Here is a 20040-nt window from a genome sequence, read left to right on the forward strand (position 1 = left end):
CCACTATCAATTTGATATGTGGCCTTGGGTCAGTTCCTTCCTGAGCCTCAGTTTCCAACTCCATTAAATGGATAATCATTTTGTTAGCCTGTATCACTGTGTGCCAGGCACTGAGCAGTTTTACACATATCATCTCTCTTAGTCTTGGCAACAGCCCTGCAAAATAGATAAGTAGTATAACCCTATTTTATACTTGGGGAAATGGAGACTCAGAGAGGTCGAGAGATTTGTGCAAAGGTCACAGGCTGGTAAATAATGGAGGCAAGATTCAAGACCATGCAAGCTGGCTCCAGTCTGAGCCTTTAACAGAGATGCTAGCAGCCACTGCATCACTGCCCCTCAGACGGTTGGGGTGAAACAGCATGATGCATTCGGCCCTTCACAGGAGGCCTGCTGCACATGGTAGGCAGCAAGTACATGGGAGTTGGGTTGTTAAGTGCATTTTACCATAAAAGGCACAGGGAGCTCTTGGTCTCATTCCTGGAGCCCACCTGTCTATCCATGGCAGAGCTGGCCCTCCTCCCCAGTCCTGCTCTCTAGACAGCTTGGTCTCCGAGAAGTCCCTTGTACCTCTGCCTCCTTTTCCTTTGGGTCCTAGAGAGGACTGTGGGGGCACCAGAGCATTTTGGAGTGAGGGGTGGGGTCGTGAGTGACTTTCAACTCCAGAGCAGTGGTCACAGTTACCGTGGTATTTCCCGAAAGTGCAGTGTTGCCATGGCATCTCCATGACAACCAGAGCATCTCATTCATTATCCCCAGCACCTTGGCAGGGAAAGCTAGGCCTAGGGCTGGGAGAGCGCAGTGGAAGCCTGGCTGAGGGCTGGAGGCCTTGGTAGCTGAGGCCCCCTCATGCTCTCCCCTGTCCCTGCCAATATTCCCCTATGGGTTCTGGATCCATCACCATTTCATGGGGTCTGGGTTCAAATTTCAGCTCTGTCACTGACTAGCTGTATGGTTTTGCGCAAGTGACTTAACATCTCTGAGCCTTATTTTCTGCAACTGTAAATGTGAATAATGACAGTACTAGTTGTAAGGATTAATTGAGATAAAGTATGTAAAAGTGCTTAGCACAGTGCCTGGCTCAGGGTAAATGCAGTTAAAAATAACAATGATGATAATTATAATGGTATTATTGCTATTATTTTTATTATAGAAGCACCTGGGCTTCATGGAGGACTGCAAGTCACTTCACCTTGGGCCTCAGTCTCCTTATCTGTAAACTGGGGATAATAACAGCTGCTCATCATTTATATCCTGAGTATTCAGTAAGGACCATTGCTGGGAAAAGTGATGGGAGCTTCCACAATGAATCAGACTTGTCCCTGCCCTTTGGGGAGCCCAGGCATGTGGGGAAGGCCTCTGTGTGCCAGGTACCAGGCAGGGCCTGCCCATGCACAGGTCAGTATATCCTGGTCCGGCCCCGTGATCTGCAGGTTCCAGGGCACAGAGCCGTATGTAGAAATGCCCCAAGTCTGCTCTGCCTGGACCACACACTCAGGTGTGCTCAGGGGCTGGGCAGGAAGCCAAATGAGAGAGGGAGGTTGGTTATGGGACTGTGTTAACCCATCTGAGGCCGGCACTTTATAGCTTCAGCTGATGGTGGCCAGTGGGCGTGTGTGTCACCAAAATGTGCTCTTTTTATATTTCATTTTTTAATTTTATTTTATGTTTTTTTTTTTTTTTTTTTTGGCCGTGCTGTGCTGCATGCGGGAGCTTTGTTCCCCGACCAGGGATCGAACCCGTGCCCCTGCAGTGGAAGCTCGGAGTCTTAACCACTGGACTGCCAGGGAAGTCCCTAAAATGTACTCTTTTTAAAGAAGTCGGAAGTTCTGACTTTTATATGAAATCTCCTGATTTTAAGATGTTGATAGCTAATCTCAAAGAAAAATGCTGTCAAGGAACAAGAATGCTGCATCCTGTTTTAGCTTGAGGGTCCTGGCTTTCAGCTTCCATGCTATAGCTTAGGGATGGGGTGGGAGCCTAAGGAATGGGACATGGGGGTGGGAAACGGGGTGGTGGGTGGAGATGACTTCAGTGAGGTGATGACATTGGAACTGGGGTCTTGAAGGATGAGTAAGTGTCCCAAGGGGTAGGGGGAGGCATTCCAAGCAATGGGAACTTCATTAGCAAAGGCTTAGATGCATGACCAAGATTGGTGACTGGTTGGGCGAGGCTGGAGTTTAGGAAAACGGCTGGTGATGTCGGCAAGGCCCAGGCAGGCCCAGGGCGGGAGGGAGGTGTTGAGGCCTCAGCCCCGCAGCTGTCCTTGAGGCCTGGGTGGCTCCAGAGGGGTTAGAAACCCCCAGTTTGCCATCCCTTGAGCCACAGGGGTGCAGGAATTCAGGCGGGCACGGAGGGCCTTGAATGGCTGGTGCCAGGCCTTTGAGGGGTTGCAGTGGGGCCAGTGCTGGAGGCCCCCGTTGCCAGCTCACGGGTGGTCAGCACTTTGCCAGGGTATTCGGCCTTCTCTGGGGATGGGGGCTAGTTGGCCCACTCTCTTTCTCCCTTTACCCTCTCTCGGGCCTGGGCTTTGCATGGCCTTCTCCCTAGCCTGCTGGCCTCTCTCTGGCCTCTGCTCATCCATCCAGCTCCCGGGCAAGACACGGCTTCTCAAAATGGGGATTTGGGATTCCAAGGGCTGTTTGAGACTTGAGAGAGAGAGAGAGCAAGGAAATTGATGGTGCTTTGTGCGCTCAGGTGTTACCCACGTTGTGAGTATGTTAAATAGGCAACAGGAGTGCATGAAAACAGCGGCTGACCCTTGCTCAGCACTGTGTGCCAGGCATGGCACCTCCTATGTATCCACTCATTTAATTTTCACAACTTTGGGAAGTATGTCAAGTTTTCCCATTTTACAGATTAGGAAGCTGGGGGCACTGAGAAGTTAAATAACTTGCCCAAGATTGCACAATTACTGGGTGGTAGGGCTTGGGTTTGAACGAAGCTGCCTGGCTCTAGTCTGCCCATGTAATCCTTAGGCTCTACTAACTAGGGCTTTAGGTCCATGGATGGGGTTGGGGACACGGGGTTTGGACTCTGAAATTGTTAAAACATTTTCTAGCATATGTGCATATTTTTTATGGAGAAATGTTGTCAGATTCACACAGGGGTCTGTGACCCCGAGATGCCTGAGACTGCTGGTTGTGTCGTCATTAGCACACATGTTGAAAGGCTGTTAATGCAATAGACCAAAGGCCAGAGACCGCAGTGTCCAGGCCTGCAGGGGTTGTGGGTTTAGGTGGCCCAAGTAGGCAGGTGCCCCCAGGCAGCAGGCAGGGTACCTTCGAGGCAGCTCTGCCTCCCCACTCACTGTGCTCCTGCCCTGGCCCCGGGCCAAGGGGTGGGGCTCGCTGTGGCTGCAGGGCAGAGGGCTGCCCTTATCAATGGGAAGTGGGACATGGGTGCCCTTTGGGAATAATTGCAGGGCCAGTCACCTCAGCTCTTCTGGCTCCACCCAGGAAGCCTGCCCCTCATGGCCCTGCTCTCAGCTGGAATTGCAGGGACTCCCTGGAAAGCTCTGCCTACTCCCGTATCTCCAAGCTGTGTATGTGTTCCTCACTGTTCCTACCCTTGGTCAACCCTTACTCGGTCTTCTGGCCAGTTCAGCTACCACTTCCTCCAAGAAGCCTTCCTTGGTCCTCCCCCTTCCTGCTGCAGGGGGATTAAGTGCCCCTCAGTTCTCTCAAATACCCTCCGTTCCCCTGTCACACTCTCTGCATTGTAGGTGCTTGTTTTCTTGGCTGTCTCGGCTTCCCTGTGATGCTGGCACATAGTAGAGACTGAATTGTAGAATATCAGAGGTGGAAGAGCCCCCAGACACCATCTGGCCCAGGCCCCTCTCTAACAGGGAAGAAGCCCAGAAAGGGGCAGGGTGTGCCTGGGGTCACACAGCACATTATGGCAGAACTGGGAGCAGACCCGATGTCCAAGACATGTCCTCATTTCACACCCCTGCCTCTTGCTTCTGAGCACATCTTTTAAAAACATTTGTTTTCTTATATTCACAAAAATAATAAATGATTATTGTAGAAAATTTAGGAAACAAAGGCAAATAAAAATCAGAGATAATTGTTACCATTTTTGTTTTGTTTCTTGGATTAGTACCAGTTTCTGGCTTATGCATAAAATTTTTCACAAAAATATGACCATGCATACAGTCTTATAAATGTTTTCCACTTTAACAATATATATGGTAATTATATTTCTTTCTTTTTTTTTTTTTTGAAAATTTATTTATTTATTTATTTGGGGCTGCATTGGGTCTTCGTTGCTCCGTGCAGGCTTTCTCTGGTTGCCGTGAGCGGGGACTACTCTTCTTTGCGGTGCGCGGGCTTCTCATTGCAGTGGCTTCTCTTGTTGCGGAGCGTGGGCTCTAGGCGTGCAGGCTTCAGTAGTTGTGGCGCATGGGCTCAGTAGCTGTGGCGCACGGGCTTAGTTGCTCCGTGCAGCATGTGGGATCTTCCTGGACCAGGGCTCGAACCCATGTCCCCTGCATTGGCAGGCGGATTCTTAACCACTCCGCCACCAGGGAAGTCCTGGTAATTATACTTCTATGTCAGTAAACGTCCTCCTTCAACATATTGTAAATGGCTGCCCGGGATTCCATCACATGCTTGCATTATAATTGCTAAAGACAATCCCCTATGGTTGGGCATTTGCTATTATAAACAACATCCTTTGCTGTTATAAACAGCACTGGGATTCGTATTCTTGTGGGGAAATGTTGACACACTTCTGCAATTACTCCCTCTAGGATAAGTTCCTAGAAGTACAATTGTAGGGTCTCTGGTATACTGTATCCACGCGAAGCACACCATATAGTCTTGGGCCGGGAGGGATTTTGAAGATCTTCCCCCTCACCCCGACTCCGGGTCTGAGGCTCACATTCCCTCCCTGGCAGCAGCCCAGTCCCTCACACCTTCTATCCTTGTCCCCATCTCCCATCTCCAGGGGAGCTCTTCTGCCAGCTTTCAGCAGCTGCCTCCACTCATGTTAAAGGGAGACTGGAGGGCCGTGGTGTGGGGGGGGCGCTGTTTGGGTGAGGAAGTTGGGCAACTTGGGATCCTCAAGTTGGGGGGGTTCAGTCGCCTGCTGTCCTGTGCCACTGTGGGCACGTACCCTGAGGATGAGAGATGCCTGTTGCATTAAGGGGCAGATAGCGACAGCTGCGATTTCTTGAGTGTTGCTTATGCCGGGCTCCTCTGACAGGTTTACTCACTTATCCCTTGGCCCCAACCCGATGCTGCAGGGGTGGTGCTTTCCAGATGAGACCACTGGTGTTTGAGAGGGGCTCCTAGCACAGCCAAGCTGCTGATGCCTCACAGCCCTGAGTTTGAATCCTAGCCTGAGCCTTAGTCTTTTCGTCTGTCAGATGGGGCTGCTGGGTGCATTCAGAGAAATGGGTGGGGAAGCACGTGGGTAAGTGAGGGGAAGATGGTGAGAACGTGGTGTTGGGTCGTGATTTAGAATTCCACCTCTAGCTCCTAGGCCTTGCAAATGTTTATTGTCTCACTTTGTCCTTCCTGCTTCTGGAGTTTTCTTGGTTTAGTCTTGGACTGATCATGATGATAAATAGCAACTATCATTGTAGACATCATATGCTAGGTACTGCCCAGTGTGATTTATACACATTAGTGTAATCTCCCAGCCTCTTGTGAGGCAGGTACTGTTGTCAACAAATGCGGAGGCTGAGGCTCAGAGAGATTGACAAGCTTGCCCCAAATCATGAACTCAGGTTGGGTAGCGGTCTTTGAATCTGGGCCCACCGAGGTCAGGACCTGTGGGTCCACAGTCAGCGGACCCCCAGAGCCCACACTCTGACTTTCCACCTTCTGACTCTCCTCCTCTCTCCACAGCCTTAGCCCCGGGGGCCCCACCGAGCGAGCGGCATGCGGCACCCCCAGGCATGTCCAGCATCCTTCGGCCCACTGCCCAGCCCCCCCAGGAGGCCCTAACGCCCTGGGGCACTTCTGCTGTGCACAGGACCACGTGGGGGTTTGCCATGGTGACATAAAGGGGCGCGGAGGAAGGAAGGAGTGCAACCAGCCGCGGACTGCGCCCCTGGCTGGGAGGAAGGGCCGGGGCCCGGATCCTCCACTGCCACTGCCACTGCCACTGCCCGCTTCGGGCCTTGCTCGCTGAGTCTCTGTGAACTTGTTGGTCGGTGGACAACTTGGGAGTCTTCTCCTGCGTGGGGCCTTGGGGCAGCCAGGGCGGCCGGGCCCCCGGTGGCCGAGGTCTCGGGGGCCAGGATGCCCGCCCTGGCGCGCCTCCGCAGGCTGTGTCGGCACATGTCCCCGCAGGCTGTACTTTTCCTGCTGTTCGCCTTCTGCCTGTTCAGCGTTTTTGTCTCGGCCTACTACCTATATGGCTGGAAGCGGGGCCTGGAGCCCTCGGTGGACGCCCCCGAGCCTGACTGTGGGGACCCGCCGCCCGTGGCCCCCAGCCGCCTGCTGCCACTCAAGCCCATACAGGTGGCCACCCCTTCCCGCACGGACCCGTTGGTGCTGGTGTTTGTGGAGAGCCTCTACTCCCAGCTGGGCCAGGAGGTGGTGGCCATCCTGGAGTCCAGCCGCTTCAAGTACCGCACAGAGATCGCACCGGGCAAGGGTGACATGCCCACACTCACCGACAAGGGCCGCGGCCGCTTCGCCCTCATCATCTATGAGAACATCCTCAAGTACGTCAACCTGGATGCCTGGAACCGGGAGCTGCTGGACAAGTATTGCGTGGCCTACGGCGTGGGCATCATCGGCTTCTTCAAGGTACGTGGGGAGTGGGTCCCCGAGCTGTGGAGAGCTCCAGCTGAGTTTGATTCTCATCCCCACACTTGCTAACTGGGTGTCTGACTCTCCTCACCTGTAAATTGGGTGTAATGGTAGCGCCTCCTCCTAGGTTGTCATGAAAGGTAAGTGGGTGAGTGTAGGTAAGGCGCTTGGAGCGCCTGGCGCCTGGTGTCTAGTAGGTACTTTTTAAGTATTAGCTTTCATTGGGAGCACACGACAGGGGCATTGCCTTCCACGCGTGGGGCCCGGCACACAGCAGGCTCGTGCCTAAGGGAGGCCCCAGGGATGGGTGCAAGGGAGGAGAGCGTATGCTCTGCTGGGTCCCTCAAAACCTTTCATGGCAGTCCTCCCAATGGATGGGGTGTGTCCTTGTTTTGCATATGGGCAAACCAAGACTCAGGAGGATTAAGTTAGGTTACAGGGGGCCATGTAGCCAGTAAGTGGGAGAGCCAAGATCTGAACCCAGACTTAGACAGTTGGGGGCTCTGGGTCCTGCGCCCTTTCCTCTTGGCTGTGGAGGGGTGTGGAGTTTATGTACCTCTTGAACCAGAGCCCTTTTGCGTTGGAAGAAAGAGGAGAAAGAAGTCCCAGTGGACAGGTGAGCTGCTCTGGGCTCCGCGGGTTACCCAGGGCAACTGCTGGGACCACAGTCCTTGCTGAAAGTGTCGTGGGGATGCTGTCCTTGGGGAGGAGGTTGTGAACAGCGGGATGGGGGATCCAGAGGCTCTGGTCAGAGAACTCTGACGTGCAAGGTGGGTGGTTGGGACTGTAGTTGGGTGCTTGGGGGTGTTTGTTCCATCACTCAGCAAATACTTACTGAATGCTTACCATGTTCCAGGTCCTTCGTTAGGCACTGGGGACACAGTGGTTATCGAAGTATGCAAAGTCCAGGCTGTGGTGCTGTGGACATTTCAGTGCAGTGGGTGGGGTGGGTGACTAGACAGTGAACAAATAAACATACCATGTGACAGGTGGTGATAAGTACAAAAAAAAAAAAAAGAAAGCGAGGAAGGGCACGTGGGTGATGGATATGGGCAGTTGGTGCTGGTTTTGATAGAATGCATTACCAGTGATGTCATCTTTGATAAAGTGACCAGAAGGGAGTGAGAGGAGCCCGTGGCTCTCTGTGCAAAGGGCCTTCCAGGCAGAGAGGACAGTAAACACACGGGTCCCAAGGTCGGCTCTTGCTTGGCATGAGTGGGGAGAGGAGCAGGAGATGGGTCAGAAGTGGGCCGTGTCCACCGACGGCTGCTTGTTCGTCCCCAAGCATTGGCGGCACAGCCTCGCCCTGGACCCGTGCTCCGTGCTGGGAGGAGCCTGGTCTAGCTGAGGGTTTCTCACGGCTGTGTTCTTGCATGCACTAATGGATCGGGTTGCTCTGCCACTAAAACAGGTTTTGTGGGCCAAGAAATTGAAGGCCCTTAGAAGTCCTGCAGTAGAGCAACCTGGTGAGATTTGTTCCCCAGCTGGCTTAATGACAAAACCCTTTATTTCATGGCTCACTGTCTGGGAAACGCTGGCCCGGTTTATGGCTGGGCAGTGGCATAGCATCAGACAGCTTCATTGTCTGTTTCCCTTTGCTCCTGGACTCTGTTCCCTTTCCTGCCATGAACTTCATTAGGCTTGATTCAGAGCCCCAGGCCTGAAAAACATCACAATGGCTGACACTTGCCGAGTGCTCACCCAGCGCCACGCACGTCCTACGTGCTTTATGTGAATTAACACATTTGACCCTCATAAACCATCCTCCAAGCCAGGTGGATGTCATCTGATTTAAGAGAGAAGGAAACTGAGGCAAAGAGGGGTGAAGCAATGTGCCCACACTCACACCTCTAATAAGCACAGACCTAGGATTTGAACCCAGGTGGTCTGGCTCCAGAGGCTTTATTCCTACACTGTGGGATGAGTCCAGGAACTTCAAATACCATTTATTCTATTTAGTAGAATTTGCATCAGAGGCCACAACTGGTGCACAGAGCTCCCACAGTCTGTGGGGACCAAGCAGTGGGCTGTGGTCATTGGGCACAGTCGGTACAACATAGCTTGGCTCCTATCAGGCCCCGGTTCCTTGCTCTACAGAAGGTGAACGTGAGGCCCAAGGAGGGGCAGGGAGGTGCTCAGAGTCTCCCTGTGGGGTCAGTGGCAATTCCAGGTCTCCGTGCTCTTCCTACCCTGCTGTGTAAGACAAGACCCCTCCTTGGTTTTGGTCAGGGGCCTGTGACTTTCTGCTCTAACGGGAGCCATCTGGTGGTCAAGCTGCATCCTCCTGCTCTTCTGCAAGGCCTGCTTCAATGCTGTGCGTCGGGCTTGGGACTCCAGGGATCTGGAGACACTCACTTTCCAATGCCCGCTGGCACTGGATTCCCAGGTCAGTGGGAGAGCAGGGACTGAGAAGTCCAGACTCTGGTTCAACTCGTTCTGTCACTTATAGGCAGAGTGACCTTGGGCAGGATATTCAACCCATCTGTGAAGGGGGGGCCAATCACAGCACCACCTCCTGTGCCATGTTGAAGATAGGATAGTGGAAGGGAAGCACTAGCACAGTGCCTGGTACCCAGAGCCACCCAATAAATGGCAGGTGGCATGCCTTGTCATCTCACCTCGGCACTCACAGCTGGTGGTAGCTCTTTATCTGTCTTGTGGCTTGGCCAACATGTGCCCCTGAGGACCCTGAGGGTGGGAGCGGGTCTTCATCAGTAGCCCCATTTCCTGGCTCAGCCTTGCAGCTCCAGGTGCCCCAGGGTTGAGCACATCCTGGTAGAGGCCTGACAAGGGCCACTGATGCTTGATTGCACACTTACTACGTGCCAGACCCTGAGCTCATTGCTTTGCAGGCCTTATCGTATGCAATTCTCACAGCTACCCTGTGAAGTGGGCACTTTATTTTCAGGTGAGGAATCAAGGCTCAAAAAGTTATGTGGCTGTCTAGACCGACACAGCTAATAAGTCAGAGCCAAGATTTGACCACCGCGCTCAGCCCTTCTAAGCCAACCACGGGTGAGCACGTCGGAGCAAACTGACCGACGGATGCGGGACCTGAGGCCCTGAGAGGAAGCACCTTGGGGACCCCAAGGTTCCCAAGGTCATGCAGCCAGTTACTACCTAAGTCTGTACTGGGTCTCCCATTCCCCGATCAGGGCTCTTCCTTCCTCTGCCTGATGACCCCACTGGAAGATTTGGTGTCTCCTGCGTGGGTCCCCAGTGCTGAAGAACAGGAGGGATTCCCCTCCCATGGGGCGAGGCCCGCAGTGGGGGTCAGTCTCTGCGATGCTTAGGCTTACTCTCCATTCCCTTCCCCAGATGGTTGCTTTCACTGCAGACTGGGGTGGACAGTCGGCAACTTGGCTTTCTCCCTTCCTTGATGCCTCCCAGCTGGGCAGCTGGCTGAGCTGCCAGCGCCTGGCAATCAGCTCAGAATCGGGGCTTTGAAATAGGATCCCTCAGTGCCTGTGGTCCAGTGTGGCCTCCCAGGCCACAGCAGGTGATGGACAGGGCCTGAAATGTCGCTGGCCCCCACTGCCTTTGTCCCCAGTGTCGGCTTAGTGGTCTTGGGGAGCCGGGGGCTGGGAGAGGGGCCTCTCAGTTTGGGGCTGTCAACACCAGAGGCTGGCTCAGGACAGGGTGGGAGTTGGCAGGTACTCCTGGTGAGTGGAGGGTCAAATGCAGGCCCCTTTTCTCGGTTTACGAGGCAAGGGCCCTGTAGAGCCTTCGTGGGAATTAGAAAAAAGCACTTCTGCATGAAGGTTATTACTAAAAGGCACCCTGGGCAGATGTAGCTCTACTTGAGGCCCAGGGCTCAGCCCTCAGCTGAGTGTCCTTGTTCAGTGCTCACGTGGTGAGCTCTCCAGGGCGGCCCTGTGTACCACTCTGCCTGCCTCTCCAACCTCATTTGCTGCCCTTTGTCCACTCTTGATTTGTCCCACCCCACTCATTCTTCACACAGTGGCCAGATGGATCTTTTTAACATGCAAATTGGAACCTGTCATCCCTCTGTTCAAAACCCTTTGATGGAGTCTTTGATGGCTTCCCACTCAAGCCTCTAGGGTCGTGCAGGTCTGGTCCCAGCTGACCTTTCTGCGTCATCTCCTCTCCTCCCTCTCGATCACTCTGCTGGCCTCTTGATATTCCTTGACTGTGCTGAGCTCTCTCCAACCTCAGGGCCTTTGCACTTGCTGTTCTTTGAACTTGGCTCCCACCTCTCCCCTAGTTGATGCTTACTCAGTCCCTTTCTCCAGGAAGCCTCTCTTGAGCCAGCTGACTATGCCCAGTTATCTACTCTTCTAGGACTATGAACCTCCTCTGTGTAGCATGTGTCACACTGAAGTTTACGTATATTTCTGCTGTTTTGTTTACTCTCTCTCTTCTCTGCTCGCCTTTACAGTTCACAAGGGCAGGAGCCATGTCTGTTTTTCTCACTGTATCCCTGTTACTTAACACAGTGCCTGGCATAGTGAATAATTGTGGGATAAACAAATGAAACCCATAATGAAAGGCTGTCATGTGCCAGGTATTTGGGATCTGTCTGTTCTTCTTTCTTTTTAAAAATCCAGTGACTCATCCGATATGCGTTTGCTCCCACTGGGTGTCGAGCCTGTGCTGGCACCAGGGATCCAAGGTGGAAGTGACATAGTACTTGCCCTTGAGAGGGTGCAGACTGGTGGGGGAGACTCTGAACAGATAGTGCAGCAGCCAAGGTGAGAAGTGCTACAGCTGAGGCTTTAATGTCCCAGGGAGGCCAATGAAGAGAAGAGGGTAGATGCATGTTTTTTGTTTGTTTGTTTATTTATTTATTTATTGCTGCAGGTGGGCTTTCTCTAGTTGCGGCGGGCGGGGGCTAATCTTCATTGCGATGCGCGGGCTTCTCATTGCGGTGGCTTCTCTTGTTGCAGAGCATAGGCTCTAGGCGCGTAGGCTTCAGTAGTTGTGGCTCTTGGGCTCTAGAGCGCAGGCTCAGTAGTTGTGGCGCACAGGCTTAGTTGCTCCACGGCATGTGGGATCTTCCCGGACCAGGGCTCAAACCTGTGTCCCCTGCATTGGCAGGTGGATTCTTAACTACTGTGCCACCAGGGAAGTCCTGATGCATGGGGTTTTGAAGGATGAGCAGTTTGTCAGGCCAAGAAGACCAAAAGGAGTTGGCACAGGGACAAGGACAAATTGTACTGTATCCAGAGGCAGGTGGCTGGGAGGGTGAGGGATAAGGAGCAGGGGCTGTGAGTCTAGGGAAGAGGAAAAGGGGGTGCTGTGGGTACTGCCTGCAGGTTCCCAGGGAGCGGGCAGCAGTGGGTCCTGGGAGGAGAGGGAGGCACAGGGAGCTGGGCTCCTCTGGGGCGTGGCCTTGGGAGTGCTGGGGGCATGTGGGTGTTGGGAGCACTGTGGGCAGAGTGTCTGCTCCTGCACTCCCAGAAGATACCTCCTCTTTGAGCTCTTCTCTGTTGGCATCCGCCCAGGATTTCTCCTGAAGAAAGGATTGTGACAAAAGCCAGCTTGGAAACCCCAGGCAGGGGAGCCTGGTGGTCAGGTGTGTGGGCTCAGGGGTCAGCCATCTGGCTGTGAGGTGTGGCTCGTCCTGACCACTGTGCGACTCAAGGCAGCACCGCCCTCAGAGCCTGGGTGTCCTCGTCTGTGAAGTGGGGATGACAGAGGAACCCTCCTCCTGAGGCTGATGTGAGGACTGAGCGAGCAATGGGCGATGCCGCTGGCCCTGTTCTAAGCACTTTGCAGGAGTCAACGCTCAACCTCCTCCATCACCCCTTGAGGGATTTACCATTCTTGGCCATGTTTTACAGCAGAGGAAACTGAGGCGCGGGGAGGTTACATAACTTGCCCAAGGCCAGGCAGTCTGGTGGCAGAATCCATGCTCTCCACTGCTAGACTTTCCTGTGTGTGATTTTGGACAAGTTACTTAGCCTTTCTGGGCCTAGTCTCCTTGTCTGTATAATGGGAATGGCAGTGATGCCTCCATCGTGGGGTCACTGTGAGGATTATGGCACCCCTTCATGTCAAGTGCACGAGCTTGGTTCCTGGCTTTGGTAAGCACGGCATGTGTGTTAGCTGGTCTATTACGATGACAGGCAGAGCGGGGTTTGCACCGCTAGGTCAGCACAGGATCAGGAACGTGACACGCCCTCTGTGAATGTTAGTGAGTACTGTTGACATGACTGTTATGAGTCCCCAACTGATACTCCGTAGTCCCTTGGGGCTGTGGTTCTGATGGCTCTCTTCCCCCTGCCCCACCCCACCCGGCTGCAGGCCAATGAGAACAGCCTGCTGAGCGCGCAGCTCAAAGGTTTCCCCCTGTTCCTGCACTCCAACCTGGGCCTGAAGGACTGCAGCATCAACCCCAAGTCCCCGCTGCTGTACGTGACCCGGCCCAGCGAGGTGGAGAAGGGCGTGCTGCCCGGCGAGGACTGGACCGTATTCCAGTCGAACCACTCCACCTACGAGCCTGTGCTGCTGGCCAAGACGCGGTCATCCGAGTCCATCCCGCACCTGGGCGCGGATGCCGGCCTTCACGCCGCGCTGCATGCCACTGTGGTCCAGGACCTGGGCCTCCACGACGGAATCCAGCGCGTGCTGTTCGGCAACAACCTCAACTTCTGGCTGCACAAGCTCGTCTTCATCGACGCCGTGGCCTTCCTCACAGGCAAGCGCCTCTCGCTGCCTCTGGACCGCTACATCCTGGTGGACATTGACGACATCTTTGTGGGCAAGGAGGGCACGCGCATGAAGGTGGAGGACGTGAAGGTACGGCTGGGGGCGCCAGACCACGTAGGGTGGGCCTCGCCACCTTCAGACCTTACTGTCCCCATCGTGACTTTGCTGTCTGCACCTCCCCTGTGCTGTCAGTCCCCCTCCCTTGGCCACTTGGTTTTATTGTCTTATTAGAAGCAAGTGCCATTTAAAATTATTTGAAGTATTGAATATACAGGAATTTTGCATCTGGTTGTATGGAGCTCAAGAATATAACTATGGAGAGAGAGATGGTAGCTGTGCAGAGAGTACCTACCTCTTAATCCAGACATGATTTTTAACTCTCAAAAATGTTTATGTCAGTACCAAAGCTCCTACAAAACTCATAAAACAAGAATTAGAGTTTGAATCATATACAAAGCATACTTTAACTGCGGTCTATATAGATAGTGAAAGGCATGTGTTTAATTCAAAAAATGTTTACCAAACTAAACTAACTGTATGTGAAAGCATTTTGCAAACCATGAAAGTTTACACATGTATCACTATAAAAGAGAAGCCTGCAAATTAAGACCATTTTCATCTACTCACTATTTTACTCAGAGTTGTATGCAAAAGGAACAACATCACTAGTGTAAATGGGGAAATCAGTATCAGTTGCCATACATAGAGGGCAACCATAACAATAGATCCAATGAAAACGAAACAGGGGATTAAATTCTAGCGAAGTACTGCTGCCTACTGCTGGCCTGTCCTCTCTTACACGAGATTAGTGAGAGTTAGAAACGTATTAGCACCAAACCAAGACTTCTTTTTGACGTTAGGAGGAGGATTGAAAAAGAGACTTAATTAAGAGGAATGCTTTCCTCCGTGTGGATGCTGTGTTGGGATTGGCCGTGGGTCCTGGAAGGAAGGCCCTGGGCTGGGGCAGGGGGCGGGGTACATTGTCCTCCTGCCTTGGTCTAGAGTGAACTCTCTGCTCCTCCTTACACCTCCAGAGGAGAAGGGCAGAGCAGATGCTGCTGAGGAGCAGGCACTGTCTGGGGAGTCAAGACCTGGGTTCCAGTCCCAATCTGCCCCTAACTGACTGGGTGACTTGGGCAAGTCCCTTCCCCTGTCTGAGCCTCAGTGGTGAAATGACAAGATGGGGTGGATGGGAAGGGCCTGGATGGCTGGGGTGAGGGGACATGTACAGATGCCAGGCTCTGAGCCCTCCCGGCTCTACCTCTGGGACAGAGCAGTGTTGCTTTGATCTGCGTTACCCAGTGTGTTTGCTCCTGAGATTTCACTTCCTCAAGGGCTCCGCTATTGAAAGAAAGTTCTGAGACGACTCCTGTTGAGCCTTCCAGCTCTGAGGCTTCATGCAATGCCATGACCCACCTCTAGCAAAGTAGATTACTCTGTTTTCTCCTTAGGACGTTCTTCGGGTGGCCCAACCTTGCTCTCTCCTGCTGTAACCTAGGTCTTTGCTTTCTGTCCAGGATGAGTCCTTGAGACTGGTCCAGGGTCGACCCCATGAGGAAATCAGGCTGCCAGGCTCACTGTGTCTCCTGTGAACCCTGGGCTTGCCCTTCTTCGTTCTTATTTTCCCCATTATTGGAATGAGAAGAATGCTAGCAGTTTGGAGCCTTAAGAATACCAAAAGAGATGCCCTCTTCAGTGTACTCAGCTCAGTGAAGACTGCAGAGCTCTACGCCAGCCAGGTCCCATTTGCCTTAAACATCCTTTTGAGTCAGAAAGGACAGTTTTGTTTTTTTTTTCTTTAATCCCAAGGACTGGCTACAACTGAGCTTTTCTTGCAGAGACATGAATGTTGCCTCATTAACTTGTACAGTACGGGCTGTACAGTGCAACTTAAATGATACCAACAGCAGTGCTTATTCAAGGCTTGGCGAGCGCCAGGCTCTGTGCTCAGCCCTTTCTGTGCGTTGCATCATCTGATCCTCACAGCAGCTCTGTGAGGTGGGTATTGTTTTAAATCCCATTTTACAGAGGTGGACACTAAGACTCAGAGAGGTGAAGTAACTGGCCCAAGGCCACACAGCTAGAGCATGGATGTCCATCAGGTAGTGCATGGCCTTGGTAAGATGCCGGTGGTGGCCCCAAGGAGTGCCAGGACTTTTTGTTTGCAAAGTGTTCTGATAGCGGGCTCTTCTTACAGGTTTCCTAGCAGCCTTGTGCATCATACCTGGTAGGGATTTTTTTGAGTCCTGACTCCAGAGGACAACTGTATGTTTGTTTCACAAGTGTCAGCATCCCTTCATTGACTTGCAAAGCACTGGGTACGCTGTGCATGGAAACATTGCATTGCTGGGCACACAGTACGTCTCTGGAAAAGTCGTGGTCCTTTGACATCAGCCTTGCAGTCACCAATGAGGTGAAATCCCCCACGTTTGACAGATGAAGACATGAGGCTCACAGTGGCAGTGACCACAGACATGATAATGGCACCATTTTTCATCACTTAACCAAAATGCCAGGCTGTTTTACTTGCAGTATCTCACTTAATCCTCCCAAGAGCCCCATGAGGGAGCTATTATTATCCCTATTTCACACCTGGGGAACTGGGGCCTGGAGAAGTTGCAAAGCTTTCTCAAGGGCATGGCAGAACCAGGCTAGAGTCTATGTCTTGTCTTGCCAGAGGCCTGGTGGAGGTGGCAGCACAGGGCTGGCTTCATGGGTATGGGACCTGTATAGTCACACAGGGCCCCATGCTTGGAAGGGGCCCATTCAAGATAATGCTCTGCTATTTCCTTCTTGACATTTTTAACAATCTTTCAGCAAGGGTCCCTACTTTCATTTTTCTATGGGCCCTGCAAACTTTGTAGTTGGTTCTGCAGGAGCAGGACCCTTCTGGACCCTTATGGGAGGAGCGGGGAACTTCTGGCTTCCCCTCACCCCTTTCTCCCCACTCTGCCTATCCTAGGCCCTATTTGATACGCAGAACGAACTACGGACACACATCCCAAACTTCACTTTCAACCTGGGCTACTCAGGGAAATTCTTCCACACAGGTAAGTGGGCCTGGCTCTGCCCCCACTAGCAACTTCCAGGGGCCCTCAACATCCAGACCCTCGGAGCGCTATGCCATGGGGTCAGCAGGTGGGCGGATGGGCCCACTTAGGGCCACATTTGACCTCTGTGGCCTCTCCCAGAGCCAGACAGCCCACAGAGCAGTCGCAGCCCCAGGCAGAGGGCATTTGGAGACAGCAGTGACACACGATGGCCCCCACTCATCTGTCCCCGGGCCTCAGGCTCTGCTGTTCAGGGGGTGGGCATCTTCTCCCTCTTGTCTCCCTCTCACCACCACCTTTTAATATTCTTTGTACTACTTCTGCCTTAGAAAGGAATTGGTTGAATTTTAAGAATTTTACAGAAATTTATAGCAGAGAAAATGAAAATGCCCTATAATTGTACCCACCCCAGAGATGAGCACTGTCATGAGTTTTTCTTTTCTTTTTTTTTTAATTTTATTGGAGTATAGTTAATTTACAATGTTGTGTTAGTTCCAGGTGTACAGCAGAGTCATTCAGTTATACATATATTTATTCTTTTTTAGATTCTTTCCTCACATAGGTTATCACAGAATTTTTTTTTTTTTTTTTTTTTTGGCTGTGCTGCCTGGCTTGTGGGATCTTAGTTCCCTGACCAGGGATTGAACCCAGGCCCTCAGCAGTGAAAGTGTGGAGTCCTAAACACTGCACCACCAGGGAATTCCCCCATCACAGACTATTGAGTAGTGTTCCCTGTGCTATTCAGTAGGTCCTTGTTGGTTATCTATTTTATACATGGTAGTGTATGTTAATCCCAAGCTCCTGATTTATCCCTCCCCACCATGTTTCCCCTGAGGTAACCATAAGTTAGGCAACCATTTTTGTTATCTGTAAGTCTGTTTCTGTTTTGTAAATAAGTTCATTTGTATCATTTTTTAAAAAATTAGCTTCCACATATGAGTGATACGATATTTGCCTTTCTCTGTCTGGCTTACTTAGTATGATAATCTCTAGGTCCATCCATGTTGCTGCAAAATGGCATTATTTCATTCTTTTTTATGGCTGTGTAATATTCCATTGTCTATATGTACCACATCTTTTTTATCCATTTGTCTGTTGATGGACATTTAGGTGGCTTCCATGTCTTGGCTATTGTAAATAGTGCTGCAGTGAACATTGGGGTGCATGTATCTTTTCAATTATGGTTTTCTCTGGATATATGCCCAGGACTGGGATTGCTGGATCATATGGTAGTTCTATCTTTAGTTTTTTAAGGAACCTCCATACTGTTTTCCATAGTGGTTGTACCAATTTACATTCCCACCAACAGTATAGGAGGGTTCCCTTTTCTCTCCACCCTCTCCAGCATTTATTATTTGTAGACTTTCTTTTGGTTGCACTGCGCAACATGTGGGATCTTAGTTCCCTGATCAGAGATTGAATCCACATCCCCTGCATTGGAAGCACGGAGTCTTAACCACTGGACCCCCAGGGAAGTCCCTGTTTGTAGACTTTTTGATCATAGCCATTCTGACCAGTGTGAGGTGATACCTCATTGTAGTTTTGATTTGCATTTCTCTACTAATTAGTGATGTTGAGCATCTTTTCAAGTGCTTTTTGGCCTTCTGTATATCTTCCTTGGAAAAATGTCTATTTAAATCTTCTGCCCATTTTTTGATTGAGTGGTCTGTTTTTTTGACATAGAGCTGCCTGAGCTGTTTTGTATATTTTGGAGATTAATCCCTTGTCAGTCACTTCCTTTGCAAATATTTTCTCCCATTCTGTAGGTTGTCTTTTCATTTTGTTTATGGTTTGTTTTGCTATGCAGAGCTTTTGAGTTTAATTAGGTCACATTTGTTTATTTTTGTTTTTATTTTCATTACTCTAGGAGGTGGATCAAAAAAGATATTGCTGTGATTTATGTCAAAGAGTGTTCTGCCTATGTTTTCCTCTAAGAGTTCTAGTGTCTGGCCTTACATTATTTGATCTATTTTGAGTTTATTTTTGTGTATGGTATTAAGGAATGTTCTAATTTCATTCTTTTACATGTAGCTGTCCAGTTTTCCCAGCACCACTTATTGAAGAGATTGTCTTTTCTCCATTGTATATTCTTGTCTCTTTTGTCATAGATTAATTGACCATAGGTGCATGGGTTTACTTCTGGGCTTTCTGTCCTGTTCCATTTATCTATATTTCTGTTTTTGCACCAGTAGCATACTGTTTGGATTACTGTAGCTTTGTAGTATAGCCTGAAGTCAGGGAGCTTGATGCCTGCAGCTCCGTTTTTCTTTCTGAGGATTGCTTTGGCTATTTAGGGTCTTCTGTGTTCCCATACAAAGTAAAAAAATTTTTGTTCTAGTTCTGTGAAAAATGCCATTGGTAGTTTGATAGGGATTGCATTGAATCTGTAGATTGCCTTGGGTAGTATGGTCATTTTGACAATATTGATTCTTCCAATCCAAGAACATGGTATATCTTTCCATCTGTTTGTGTCATTTTCAATTTCTTTCATCAGCGTCTTATAGTTTTCAGAGTACAGGTCTTTTGCCTCCTTAGGTACTTTTATTCCTAGGTATTTTATTCTTTTTGATGTGACGGTAAATGGGATTGTTTCCTTAATATCTCTTTCTTTTCTTTTTTCTTTTTGGCCGCGCCACGCGGCATGTGGGATCTTAGTTCCCCGACCAGGGATCGAACCCGCGCCCCCTGCATTGGAAGCATGGAGTCTTAACCACTGGACTGCCAGGGAAGTCCCATTAATTTCTCTTTCTCATCTTTTGTTGTTAGTGTGTAGTAATGTAAGAGATTTCTCTGTATTAATTTTGTATCCTGCAACTTTACCGAATTCATTGATGAGCTCTAGTAGTTTTCTTGTAGCATCTTTAGGATTTTCTATGTATAGTATAATGTCATCTTCAAACAGTGACAGGTTTACTTCTTCTTTTCCAATTTGGATTCCTTTTATTTCTTTTTCTTCTCTGATTGCCGTAGCTAGGACTTCGAAAACCATGTTGAATAAAAGTCGTGACAGTGGACATCCTTGCCTTGTTCCTGATCTTACAGGGAATGCTTTCAGCTTTTCACCATTGAGAATGATGTTAGCTGTGGGTTTGTCATATATGGCCTTTATTATGTTGGGGTAAGTTCCCTCTATGCCTACTTTCTTGAGAGTTTTTATCATAAATAGGTGTTGAATTTTATCAAAAGCTTTTTCTGCATCTATTGAGATGATCGTATGATTTTTATTCTTCAGTTTATTAATGTGGTGTATCACATTGATTGATTTGCAGATACTGAAGAATCCTTGCATCCCTGGGATAAATCCTACTTGATCATGGTGTGTGATCCTTTTAATCTGTTGCTGGATTCGATTTGCTAGTATTCTGTTGAGTATTTTTGCATCTATGTTCATCAGTGATATTGGCCTTTAATTTTCTTTTTTGTGGTATCTTTGTCAGGTGTTGGTATCAGGGTGATGGTATCAGGCTTGGGAGTATTCCTTCCTCTATAATTTTTTGGAAGAGTTTCAGAAGGATAGGTGTTAACTCTTCTCTAAATGTTTGATAGAATTC

General features: G+C 50.4%; 1 protein-coding gene across 2 annotated transcripts in view; it reads left to right on the plus strand.

The window, feature by feature from the left end:
• NDST1 (N-deacetylase and N-sulfotransferase 1) overlaps positions 1-20040 on the plus strand; it is a 74008-nt gene that overhangs the window by 23763 nt on the left and 30205 nt on the right. For both annotated transcript variants that reach the window (XM_061189857.1, XM_061189858.1), the window contains exons 2-4: positions 5856-6764; positions 13035-13529; positions 16402-16489. In XM_061189857.1, the coding sequence (XP_061045840.1) occupies positions 6252-6764; positions 13035-13529; positions 16402-16489 (1096 nt within the window). In that variant the 5' untranslated portion in view covers positions 5856-6251. The remainder of the gene's footprint in view (positions 1-5855; positions 6765-13034; positions 13530-16401; positions 16490-20040) is intronic.

The sequence above is a fragment of the Eubalaena glacialis genome, chromosome 4 (genome assembly GCF_028564815.1).
Source record: "Eubalaena glacialis isolate mEubGla1 chromosome 4, mEubGla1.1.hap2.+ XY, whole genome shotgun sequence".
In the NCBI taxonomy this organism is placed as follows: domain Eukaryota; kingdom Metazoa; phylum Chordata; class Mammalia; order Artiodactyla; family Balaenidae; genus Eubalaena; species Eubalaena glacialis.